General features: G+C 37.4%; 2 protein-coding genes across 4 annotated transcripts; both read left to right on the top strand.

Moving 5' to 3' along the window:
• Positions 1-22: 22 nt before the first annotated feature.
• LOC132183847 (probable E3 ubiquitin-protein ligase RHG1A) lies at positions 23-5,714 on the top strand. 3 transcript variants are annotated; one of them, XM_059597303.1, is made up of 6 exons: positions 23-317; positions 1,806-3,597; positions 4,640-4,690; positions 4,880-4,978; positions 5,069-5,209; positions 5,286-5,714. In XM_059597303.1, exons 2-6 carry the CDS (start codon positions 1,894-1,896, stop codon positions 5,415-5,417), a joined length of 2,127 nt encoding a protein of 708 aa, XP_059453286.1. In that variant the 5' UTR covers positions 23-317; positions 1,806-1,893; the 3' UTR covers positions 5,418-5,714. The 3 variants fall into 3 exon arrangements, with proteins under 3 accessions (XP_059453286.1, XP_059453285.1, XP_059453287.1); XM_059597302.1 differs by having other exon boundaries at positions 4,637-4,690; XM_059597304.1 differs by having other exon boundaries at positions 24-317; positions 2,018-3,597; positions 4,637-4,690.
• Positions 5,715-7,643: 1,929 nt separating this feature from the next.
• On the top strand, positions 7,644-10,717 carry LOC132183702 (transcription factor PHYTOCHROME INTERACTING FACTOR-LIKE 13-like). The gene is made up of 6 exons (XM_059597089.1): positions 7,644-8,165; positions 8,337-8,435; positions 8,538-8,603; positions 8,693-8,758; positions 10,076-10,378; positions 10,461-10,717. The coding sequence occupies exons 1-6, from the start codon at positions 7,707-7,709 to the stop codon at positions 10,539-10,541; spliced, it is 1,074 nt and encodes a 357-aa protein (XP_059453072.1). The 5' UTR covers positions 7,644-7,706; the 3' UTR covers positions 10,542-10,717.
• Positions 10,718-12,065: the final 1,348 nt, after the last annotated feature.

Here is a 12,065-nt window from a genome sequence, read left to right as displayed (position 1 = left end):
CTGGTATTACTCTCTTTCTCTCTCTTTTGGGGTTATTTCGTAAATTAAAGATTGTTGTCCTCTTTAATCTCTCTTTCCCTTTCTCTCTCCATTCTCAAATCCTCCACCCAAGGGCCAAGGCTCTCTCTCTTCCTCCCTTTGCTCCTTGGGTTTGGTTTTTTCGCCTCTTTCTTTTTCTCGAGCTAAGCGTAAGGAAAATCAAAGAGGCAGCGGAACGAAAATACAGCTTTTTTTTTTTCATCGTTTTCTCTGGGCTGGTTCTTTGTTTTCTGGCCCATATTTTTCAGGTAGATCGGTGTTCTATTTTCATCTGCTGGGTGAGTTTTTCTTTTTTTTCTTTTTGGATTTATCCCTTTGTTATCTGCACTTTTTTCTTTTGGATTAATTGGTTGGTGATAAGATCGGATTGGAATTAGTATGTTTGATCTCTCGGTTCTATATTTTCTTTTTATATTCTTGGGGTTTTAGAAAAATTTCATGAGGAATTGTGGGTAAGTTTGTTTGAAGCTTTTAATAATATTTTAAACCCAATACCTGGATGGGTTCCGTGTGTTATGTCTGTTTTCTGATGTTGGGTCTTTATCTGCTCTTTGATTTGTAAAATCATTCTGTTAAAGCTTGGTTCGAGTGATATTTGGCTCATAGCTTCTTCTATCCTAAAATGACCCAAAAAAAAAAAAAATCTCCCTCTTATGTATTACTTTTCTATAAAAGGATTGAGTCCGTGTGTGTATGTGTGCGCTTACACCAAAATAAACAAACAAGAAAGAAATACAGACAGTTACTGAAATTTGTTTGGAGTGCCTTTGTGGGTCTGTTTTGCCGTTGCCTGTTTGAAAGGGTGCAACTTTAACTTGGTGGTTTTGTATCATTAGATCTTTCCCTGGTGGGTGCCTGGATATATGTGATTGTGATGAATTGCTTTGGTGAGATGTCTAGCATGGGTGCTTCATGATTCTTTACTTTGTAGGTAGAGGTTTAGGTGGTGGGGATTTGTGATTTTCAGGAATGTGTATGTGTGTGTGTATATATATCTTTTGTAGCTGAGGTTAATGATGCCTAGTTGATCTATTTGCTACTGCAAACTGTTGCTTTGATTCTTAACATTCACGTTGTTGCCCTTTCCTTGTTTGTGTTGTCATTTTATTTGTACTATTCAATTTTTTGGGTAGAAATGATGTTATGAGCTTGTAGTGTTTGTGAAAAATATGTTGACCTATGGATTAGCGACTGATGTTTGGATGATTCTACGCCCTTTATGGGTCAAGTAGTATTTGGTGTTGATTCTCAATGTTACTTTGTGTCTGGGATAGTTTGCCTTCTTTATTTTTTTTTTTTGGGTCCTGAGTCTGGCTTCATTGATGGAGTTTCTTCATATCTAAGAAGACTAGAGGGGATGCTTGAACCTGCCAAAAGATAACTAAATGAAAGCAAGATAATGACTTGGTATATATCAATGTTACGAATCTAAGCTCAATTTGCACCTTTCCTTTAGGTCGAGTTAGCTACATATTCCAATGCAAATACATATTGTAAATTTCAACCCCCCCTCCTCCGCCACCAGTACCATTACCACCAAGACCACCAAAAACGAAGGAAGTAAAAGATTTGAAGAAAAAAAAAAAAAAAGAATAAGAAAAGAAAATGAAGCATCGCCACACGGCATAAAAATTACTTTTGCATCAGCAACTTCATTTACACACCATAGCAAACAGAAATGAGTCCAACATAGTGTTATATTGGTGAATTAGATTATAGCTCTCTGACTTCCAAATCTGATGATTTGTGTTGTCTTCTTGTATCAGGTGTACCAACAGTGTACTTGATTTTTTCTGTTGGAATTTCTTTGAGATCGTTACCTATATCTTTATAATAAAGTTGTTAGTAGCCCTAATGCAAGGGCAGAGGGGTAGAGTTGGTTCCTTGCCTGAAACCTTGGAAATTGACCATGGATCTACATCAAATAATGTTCCTATAAGTCAGCAGCTTTGCTGGAATAACATGCGAAATACTGCAGGAAACCAATTGCCAGACTATATGCTGCCACCTGGTGATATGAACACATATTTGAATTCTGTGAACCACGAACGACAGATGTCAAGTGGTTGGAGCTTGGGTGAGCCTAGTTCTAGCAACAGCCAGAGTGAGGTCAGGTGTGATGAGCAGAAAGCAGAACTTGGATGGTCATCTTCTGAAAGTGCTTGCCCCAGGGCTGGTCCAAGGTTGGAAGAACGGAGCTATGAACCACCTAATACATTTTCAGTTGCCAATGTCAATACGAACCCTCTGTTTCTGCAAAGTTCCAATTCTGATGTGCTTACCCAGAATCTCAACATAAACACAGGTTTTGTGGGTAATGGTGGTGATAATAGTCAAGTCATGTTATGTCCTAATATGCACAAGTCTAGTGGATCAGAAAATCAGTGGATCCCACCTGCTGGTGGCTCCATTCATCATGCACTGCCTTCCAGAAGTGGTGGATTTTTGGTGGAAGACAATGATGGCAGATCAGGTTGTTCAATGGAAGGTCGCCGTGTGTCCTGTAAAAGAAAAGCTATTGAAGCAAATGTTGGACAGTCTTCTGTATCTGGAAGTTCTAGCTACTTTCAGCGTACTGATAGTGCATGGTCTGCTGTTCCTGCTCCATTTAATCTGACCAGCAGTTTAGGGATTTCTGCTCCACCAGAACAGGTGAACCCAAGACTCATGCTAGGTGCAACAGAAGTCGCTTTTGATAACATTCCCGATTTAAGTGGGGCAGGAAGCTCCCATAGAAATACCCGTTTGAGGATAAATCCGCCAATTCAACAAGATTCTATTTCCCCTACTTTATTCCCAACAGAGAGTGCTGTTAGGCATTCTAGTGTTTCTTCTTCCCAGCTTTCACAGAGACATCTTCCAGTTGATTATTCTTTGGACTTGAGGTCAGCATCTACTGCAGATAATATGATTCCTCAAAGTCAACCAGTTTTGATTCATGTTCCTACATTGCCACGAAATGTGCAAGCTCATAGGTGGAATGGAGGATCGAGCTCAGGAACTGGCAGTTCGACAACGTCTATTGTTTCTGGAGACAGAGATGCTGTACCACGCATAGAAACAGGTTCAAGAAGCGTTGCAAGAAATCTTTTGGAGCATCCTATGTTTGTGTCTGCTACTGATGTGAGAAATTTGGTTCAAAATCCAGCAAATAGAAGTTCAACTGGTGTAAATTTAAGTATTCCTGGAAATGTTGCTTCTACTTCTCGGACCAACCCCAGTTCAGGTGTCCATCCATCATCAGCTCCTACTTTAGTTCCTCGACAGAATCCTCCGCAATATCCTCGAAGATTATCTGAATATGTTCGCAGGTCATTGTTTTCTTCTGCTGGCTCTGAGTCTGGAGGCCAGAGCGGTAATTATTCTCCACTGCGTTCAGGCCCTGTTTCCTCGCAAGAAATGGGGTTTTCATCTGGACCTGGTAACCAGGGTCATCTTCAGTCACACCCGAGGTCAGCATTGTGGATGGAGAGACAAAGTAATGGTGGACTTGGAATCCCTTATTTGATGCGAACATCTGCTGCGGCCGGCGATGGAAGTAGCAGGCTTGTATCTGAGGTATGTTCTAGAACTCTCTTTTTTTGCTATGACTTTTTCATGGTGTCAAAGTTCAGCTATTTTGCATATCCTTTTTCCTTTCATCTCTTATCTTTAAACATGAAATTCATGTGGATGATTGTCATTTTTCTGATGTTCATACAAGATGATTACCTGACATGATTTTAGCCCAATTATCATCATTAGAATCAAGGCCACTATTTATATACTTGACTCCTGCAAGTTTGATTTTAATTGTTGCTTGATGTGATGATGTTCCTGCTCAACTTTTATTTGTTTCAACCTTACGTGTTCAGTTATTTAATTTTAAAGAAGGTTCACCGTCTTTGTCACATATTATGATATTGTCTCTTGTGACTGTAGTAATGGCCATCATCAAATGTGTGGGCTTGTGTTTCATCAATTACTTGTGAATGGGTCATGCTTGTTTTTATTAAGTGTAATAATTTTTTTAGTTGTTTGTAAATCTATGCTTGTATGTTATACATCAGCTCAACCACTTGAATAGCTTTGGCTATGTTTGGTAACATATTCTCAAAGTGCTTTCTTAGAGACAAAAAGATGCATTTATCATGTACATTAACAAACAACTAAACACAACACTTTCAAGAAAACTTTTAATAAAAAATTATAAAAAGAAAAGATAATTGTGTGGCTACCCTCAATGGAGGAGAGGGCTGGTCGTGTGGCTGCCTCTTTCCTGATCAAAGATATCTGTGTGGCCACCACAACAGGCCAAGGGCGTGGCCACCTCTATCCTGGTCGGAAGTAGCCGCATGCCACAACAATAGGCTAGGTGGCAGCCCTAACCCGGACATATGTGACCACCCATGTCCAGGTTGGGGTGCCTGCACGGCCTTCCTTCTCCATTGAGGGTGGCCACATGTCTATCGTTTGGTACAAGCTGGTGGGAAAAAGAAATTTATTGGAAATGTCGCATTTCTTTTTTCTTTCATATTTGGACTTTTTAACAAATTTTCTAAGCCAGTTGGATTGTTTTTCTGTTTACTTTAATAATTCTTTTTTTCTTTTTTTGTAGCAGATTCGAAATGTCTTGGGTCTCATGCGCAGGGGTGAGAGCTTACGATTTGAGGTCAGATTTTTACCTTTAGAGTTTCTTCACCTAGAACGTCACTAACTTGTCATGAAAATTTTAAAAAGGCCTAGGCGAAAGACAATTTTATGGCATGCAGAAATATTCTGCTGTCTTGTTTACGATCCTTGACCAAGCAATTTTAGAGGCAAATGGCTACTTTTCTGACACGTGCTTCCACCTTGTCAGGATGTCATGATCCTTGACCAGTCGGTCTTTTTTGGGGTGGCTGATGCTCATGATCGACACAGGGATATGCGACTAGATGTTGATAACATGTCTTATGAGGTAAATATCCAAAAAACTGATCTAGACATTATGTTTACCTGTTTAAAACAATCTATCTTTGTTCTTATATAATGTTTATTGGAATTATAGGAGTTGTTGGCTCTGGAAGAGCGCATTGGAAATGTGAGCACGGGATTGAGTGAGGAGACAATTTTAAATCGTCTGAGACGGCGGGAGTGTTCGATTGCAGTAGGTTCTCCACTCGAGGCAGAGCCATGTTGTATCTGTCAGGTAAATGACCCACTTGACTCTCTGTGTGATACTGGTTTTCTTCTCTTTGCCTGAAATATTGTGTTTTCATTTGCAGGAGGAATACAATAATGGAGATGATCTTGGGACACTGGAATGTGGCCATGATTTTCACGCTGGCTGTATAAAACAATGGCTGATGCACAAGAATTTGTGCCCCATTTGTAAAACAACAGCCCTGACGAAATGAGAGGCTGCCGATAATTTTCTGGCTGTTTATTCTTCTATTGGAAAGAGGGATGAAATTGCGTTGCCTATTATGCCTGCGTCACCTTTCCTACCTGTTCTTCCATGTGAAGCTGGTTCACTCACCCAAGATCCAGAGGAATACTTTTAATTCATAATTCTATTGAAGCCAGCTATTTCCTTGTGGAGGCGGCAGAAAATTTGCAATTGGAGAAAACATGATTAGTTTCAAACTTTCCATTTAGCAACAAATGAGTAGTTTTCAACGTTTATTAAAAATTCAGCCTATTGGCATTACACATTTCAGATGATCATATGAGATTTTGGATGTCTTGTTAAATTAGGAACGGTGGCCATCTCCAAGCCTGATTTGGAAGAGTCGCCATTTTTTCGGAGCATGATTGACGGATAAGTGAACAATTTCTTCTTAGCTCTCTCTCTCTCTCTTGCTTTCTGCCGGCATTCAAGTCTACCACGAGTTTCAAAACTGGGTTCTCTTGGATCTCCATTACCTATAAGCAACATTTACCTTGTACAATTTTTCCTTTGATCGAATCATTTTTTTCACCAAGTTTTTTTAAGAGCTTCTAGAGCCACCTAAGAATGTTCAAAGCTCTTTAAATTTTTCCATTTTAGCCACCTAAAAATGTTCAAAGGTGGTTTCAGTTAAACCCCGAACAAAGTTTTCTTTCAAATTGAGTTAGAGAAAGTGTCCTCTAACCCAATATGTTTGAAACATGATCTTGAAGAAATTCTCACAATGTGTGATTTAGAAACCTTTTAAAAAACACATCAAAGGTAATACCATTTTGGGTAGTTAGGCCCAGAAACCCAATTCACCAAGGAAGATTTGTAGTAAAAGCAAAATACACTTACAACCCTTATAAAGATTTAGATACCTGTACATAGACAAGTACCCCCACTTGCCTCCTGTCACAACAACTCCAAATCCTCTTTTGACAATCATTCTCCTTATTTTCCTTGCAGGCTCATTGGTAGACTTCAATTGATTGATGATGATAAGGCGCGGTTTAAATCACAAACTCTAAGAGATATATGCAACAAACATTCACAACAAAAGTTTTCTTGGCACACCACAAAATAACAAAGGCTAATTAATAATTACTTTATATAAGAAGTGAATAAGTTAACTAAGCAGCACGTGAACAAGTTCGAGTTTGCTCGAAAAATAAATGAGTTAAACTTAAAACAAATTATTTAGCTTGGTGGTAAGTTCAAACTTGCGTCATGTTTGAAATAAAATTAAACGAATAAAGCTTAAATATTCAATACCCAGCTCAATTAGGGTCATAAATGTAATTGATCTAGAGATGAAAGATAAGTGTGATTATGGCAGATAAAAGGAAGCATTGGAATTGGTGGAGGAAATTAGTAAAGTTTGTTAGAGTATGGGTCTTGAGAAAGATGAAAGAGAAAAACCACCACAAAAATAATAAAGTAAGAGACAAAAAAATACATTAAATACTTATGCATTGATACATAATGCTTCTCTACATTTAGATAAGCAATTAGCTCAAATGCATTTAATGAATTGGATAGACATGTTTTTTAGACTTATTATTACCTAAACCTATTTTAGGAACACCTTTAAATACGTATGCTATTATAAGTACTTTTAATACCATTATAGTCCGCTAATGATTGGAGTTCATAGTAATTAACTGTTTTTTTATTTTTTAAATAGTAATTAACTATTAGATAGGTGTGACAAGTGCAAGAAAAATCATATAAAACTCACATGTCTGAATACGTAATTACACAACTCAAAATTTATTAAAAATAAATAAATCTCATATAAATATTTTTACAAAAACTTTCCTAATTAATTGTTAGAGATTTTAATCTTATGTCCGAATTCGTATTTTAAGCCAAAGAATAAAAAATAAATAAAAATAAAAACCGAAAAAGCACGTAAGCATAGGAAACGTGCTAGCAAACCTGACACGCGACCACTAAAAAGGGACCTCGGGATTTGCACTTTTTGTCTGATAATAAATTCTGCTTTCAGGCTTAGGTGATGTTTGGTTGGATAAGGCGGTGGATGATATGACATGTTTGACTTCTTTCACCTCGAGATGACCAATAACAAACCAACATTCAATAAAAGAGAGAGAGAGAGAGAGAGAGAGAGAAAAAAAGAAAAGAAAAAAAGAAAAAGAAAATCCCAGTGAGGTGATTAAGGCGGGAGAATTATTAAACTTAATGCGACGGCGTTCTGACTCTAAAGATTTAAACGTTAAACCCTCTCTTAACACTTCTGCGCAGAAAGAAGATGCGGACAATAAATTTAGTACCTGATTGTTCTTCGTCCTTTCCGGCGGAGGATCTGCACGGAACAGCTCCGTCTCCGGTCGCTCCGGAGATGCAAGACATGTCTACCTTTCTAAACCAATTCTTCCACCACAAGCCCATGCTTTACCATTCTGTACCACAACCAGAGCCAGAGCCACAACCACCTCCACTATTTTCACCATGCGGACTGTTCTCCGCGGAGATTTGTCAGCGGTCGGGCGGATCCGAGTGGGAATGCCAAGTCAGAGACGGGAACTCGGGTGCCGCTGTTGAATCGTCGTGCGGTGTCAATGTCTCCGATCCCGGCTACTCTTTTGAGGCCGAGGTGAAAGCCTGCGCTCAGAACTCGTTTTATTCGGCCGGTGTTGTGGATTCTGATGCAAACGAGAGGAGAGTTTCGCCTGAGAATTATCTCGACGAGTTGAGTTGTGATAGCGAGGTATTTAAATTTTCCGATTTCTGTTTGGCTGATGAGAAATTGAGATTTGGGGCGTCTGATTTATACGGAAAACTAATAAAGACTTAATATTTGAAAATTTCGTTTTTTTTTTTTTTAAACCCTTAAATTGAGTGAAAATTTTTAGTTAGTGGATTCTTCTTGTTCACTCAGAAAGATTCCGAGGGGTTAGAGGTTTTAGCAAAATCAGTTTCGCGTCGTTCTTCATCGAAGAGGAGCAGAGCTGCGGAGGTCCATAACTTGTCGGAAAAGGTTGTCTCTCAATGCTACAATCTTTCGTTTATTATGCGTGTGTGCTTTTACATATGGAGTTATGATTTCTGGGTTGTGTTAATTTGGTTGATTGGTGGGCAGAGGAGGAGGAGTAGGATTAATGAGAAAATGAAAGCGCTACAGAACCTAATTCCAAATTCTAATAAGGTACTCTATTTACTACTGTTAATGAGGTTGATTTTTCAAATGATTGCTTCGGTGAATTTTTTTTTTCCTATCCTTTTTCTATTTGATAGACGGATAAGGCTTCTATGCTGGATGAAGCGATCGAATATTTGAAGCAGCTTCAGCTTCAGGTGCAGGTGAGTTTTCTCTTTCAGGCGATGCTGTTTTGGGTCTGTCATTTTGACCTGTTTATGTAAGGTTTTTTTTTTTTCCTCTTTATTGTCTGATGCACAGTTAATTGAAGAATATTTAACATTGATTATTTCATATACATGGTAGATGAAGCTATTTCTTAATTCATAGCAAGTTTGAACACTTTATTGTATATGAAGACATATTTAGCTTTCTATTTAATTTCAAAAAATTAAGAGCTTTTGATGATGATGGTTTGAAAGCGAGTATTATTTTGATCTTGCAAATTTTCTAAACCATACAGTATGTTTTGCATTGGTGGTCTAGATTCATTCTCAGAATTAAAAGTATTGAAAAACGTTGAAGAAATTAGTACTCCCATTGAAGCACTGAACCATGTAATGGTTGCTTCTGCAGAAGCAAGTTTTTCAAAACTAAAATCGACCATGTAGCAAGCAGTGGTGGAGACAGGGGGCTGAGGAGCATGGCACCCTTAAGCCCCCTAAGATCCCAAAGTATTATTCTATTCTGTTATAGACTTATAATGTTATTTTGAAATTAGATTTGGGTCACTCTGTTAATTCCCCACACACCCCATTGCCTCAGTCCCCTGCCCCATGGATTGACCTATTACATAAAAATTTTGAATGGAATATTAGTTTGGAGAATTTGAGATAATTGCATGAATGATGTATTAGATGATTTTGAATGGAACATTCACGTGTGATGCTCATTCTTTTTATAGTTAAATGATGCATGTTTCCTTTTTCTTCTTTTTTATAAAAAAAATTCTAATATATGGTGCTTTTCCACTGTTAATTTCTTTGAATTTTCATGAAGTCTTTTTCCAATGTGTTCCTGCAAGCAAAGCACTAGAGTTAAGTGGGTTGACACTGTTCCCTAATAAAATTCCTAGATTTTAGTGCTAGTTAGCTCCTAGTTTCTGGATAATCTGTAAAGCATAGTTGCAGTTGGAATACTTACTGAGGTTATGTCAGTGCCTGGGTGCCTGTTCTCTCTTTGACCTTCCTTCTCCTTATGTGTTCTGATGATCATTTATGAAGCAAGAGAGAGGGGAAAAAAATTGCAAACGAAGATTATCTGGTCAATTTGTTCAGCTTTGAATGGCGACCTCTTATAGTCCAAGTGATTTATGTGATCCTTGCATTTGGGTTGTCGACCTTGAGATTGATATTATAGCTCCACTCTGTAAACTTTTCTTCTTCCCTTCATCTCAAAATGCAGAAAGAGTGGAAACTGGAATGTATTACAATTGTTCACAACAATGTCAATATGCTTAGTCATTTGGATTGGTTTTATAGATGCTAGCAGTGAGAAATGGATTGGGTTTGCACCCGATGTTCTTGCTGGGAGTACAGCAGCCTATGCAGTTGCCTCAGGCAGGAGTCAGCTTTGATGAGGGAAATGGATATCCGAATTCGAGCAGAGGAACAGGCACATTTTCTGGGAATCACGAAAACTGCAGGGAATCTGTTTTAAATCTCTCCAATCAGCCATTTGTTATACCTTCAGTGACGAACATCACCATTCCAGAAACCTCACTTGGTTTTGAAGAAGAATCAGCTCAGGCACATTATGAACCATTGAATCATTCATCTTCCAAGGTAATTCTATTAAGATAGGCAACTAAATTGTCAGATTTTTGGGATTAATTCATTTTTTTCTTTCCTTTTTCATAATATGAAGGAAATTGCTAGTGATGGCAAGCTACAGCTACAGTCTGATACCAGTCAGATTGGAAAGATCTCTTCATCAGACTTGTCTTAGCCAAAAGCTGCCGTCAGAGAGATAGGATGTAAGAAGTTTCTGCCGTCTCAAACAATTCCTTTTGGAAAATTTGTTCTATTGTCATCATATTTGTCTCGATCGCTATAGTTCTTATATAAACCTTTCAATGAATATGATGAATATAATAGAGGTGAAGAAAGAAAGGTATTACCATTTGGGTTGTGGATTGTAGTTGTCGAACCATGCAAATCTTTTATGTTTCACATTGTCACGGTCTTTACTAGTGTTTTTTTTTTGTCTCATATGACACCATCTTTGTGGGGACGGACGAGGAATTTTTGCATAATCTTAATCCTAGTTGATAACGAATAACCATTATTAACTAAAATTCTACTTCAATACTAATTCTAATCCCCTCATAATTCCCTTCCTAGCAACGTCATAGACATTGGGTAAAAGGTGGCTCAACCACTCCCAGGGGCAGGATCAGAATCTTTTGTGTGGATGTCTGAACCTACTTAAATAAATACATAGATACATATAGTTCTTTTATGTGTGTGAGCGTGCTTATGTAAAATAAAAGTAGACAAATCTTAATCTTACTCTCATACTAATAAGTCATAACTAAATACAAAAGTTATATATCTATAAAATCATCTTTAAAAGGAATTTTCATTTTGAATACAAAAGTTTTCTAGTTTGTTATAGACATGTACAACTGTAGAAAGTTAAATCATCTAGGGGTGAAATAGTTGTCATTGTTCGGTGGGTTGCCAAAAACCGCTCAACTACTAAGGTAATTCCGCCCCTAATCACCCATGTTCCAATTTTTTTTTTTTCAATTGTTTATATATATATTTTGTTATGGTTTTGGGTGAAGTTGATTGGTGCTAATGCTGCATTTGACAGTATCCGTTAAAAAATTAGACGGATCACAGACGTTTTAGTTAATTTTACATACTATAAGAAGCCCTCAAAACATTTTTATACCACATGGAACTTATTGCAAATCGATATATCCAACAAGACTAACTTTGTATTTTATTTTTTTATTTTTTTCCTTTTTATTAACAACTGCTACATACTTGTGAAGAATATGTAATGAATTTTGTAACTTTAAGTTCTGCAAGTTGGGGTGTTTCAAGATTCTTCAGAATAGCCTTCGCCCTCCCCCCACCTTTGAGATATGTTGTAATTTACCACCTAACGAACGGCCTTTGGAGATGCAATTAAGTAAAATATATATTCATAATTTGTAAAAAATATTTAAACATGCCCTTTCTTCTCTTCAAATTATATGAATTTCTCTTGTAATTAGTTATTGATAATCCCCAATAAAAATGCCTGAACTTGTAATCACCAATCGCATTAATCCTGCTGAATTAAGATCGCGTGTCTATTATTCTTTTGTTTTTAGGTGGAGAGCAGATTTTTACACCTATCTCTTTAATCCTATCTAGGGCTAAAGCTGGTTCCATAATTAGAATATTGATAAAATAATTAAAAAATGAGGTTTAGAAAAATCAGTATAGTAATTCACCACATCATTAACGTGCGCCACAA

This window comes from Corylus avellana, chromosome ca6, assembly GCF_901000735.1.
Source record: "Corylus avellana chromosome ca6, CavTom2PMs-1.0".
Lineage (NCBI taxonomy): Eukaryota > Viridiplantae > Streptophyta > Magnoliopsida > Fagales > Betulaceae > Corylus > Corylus avellana.
The sequence above is the reverse complement of the archived record's forward strand: the minus strand, read 5'-3'. Positions and strand labels throughout refer to the sequence as shown.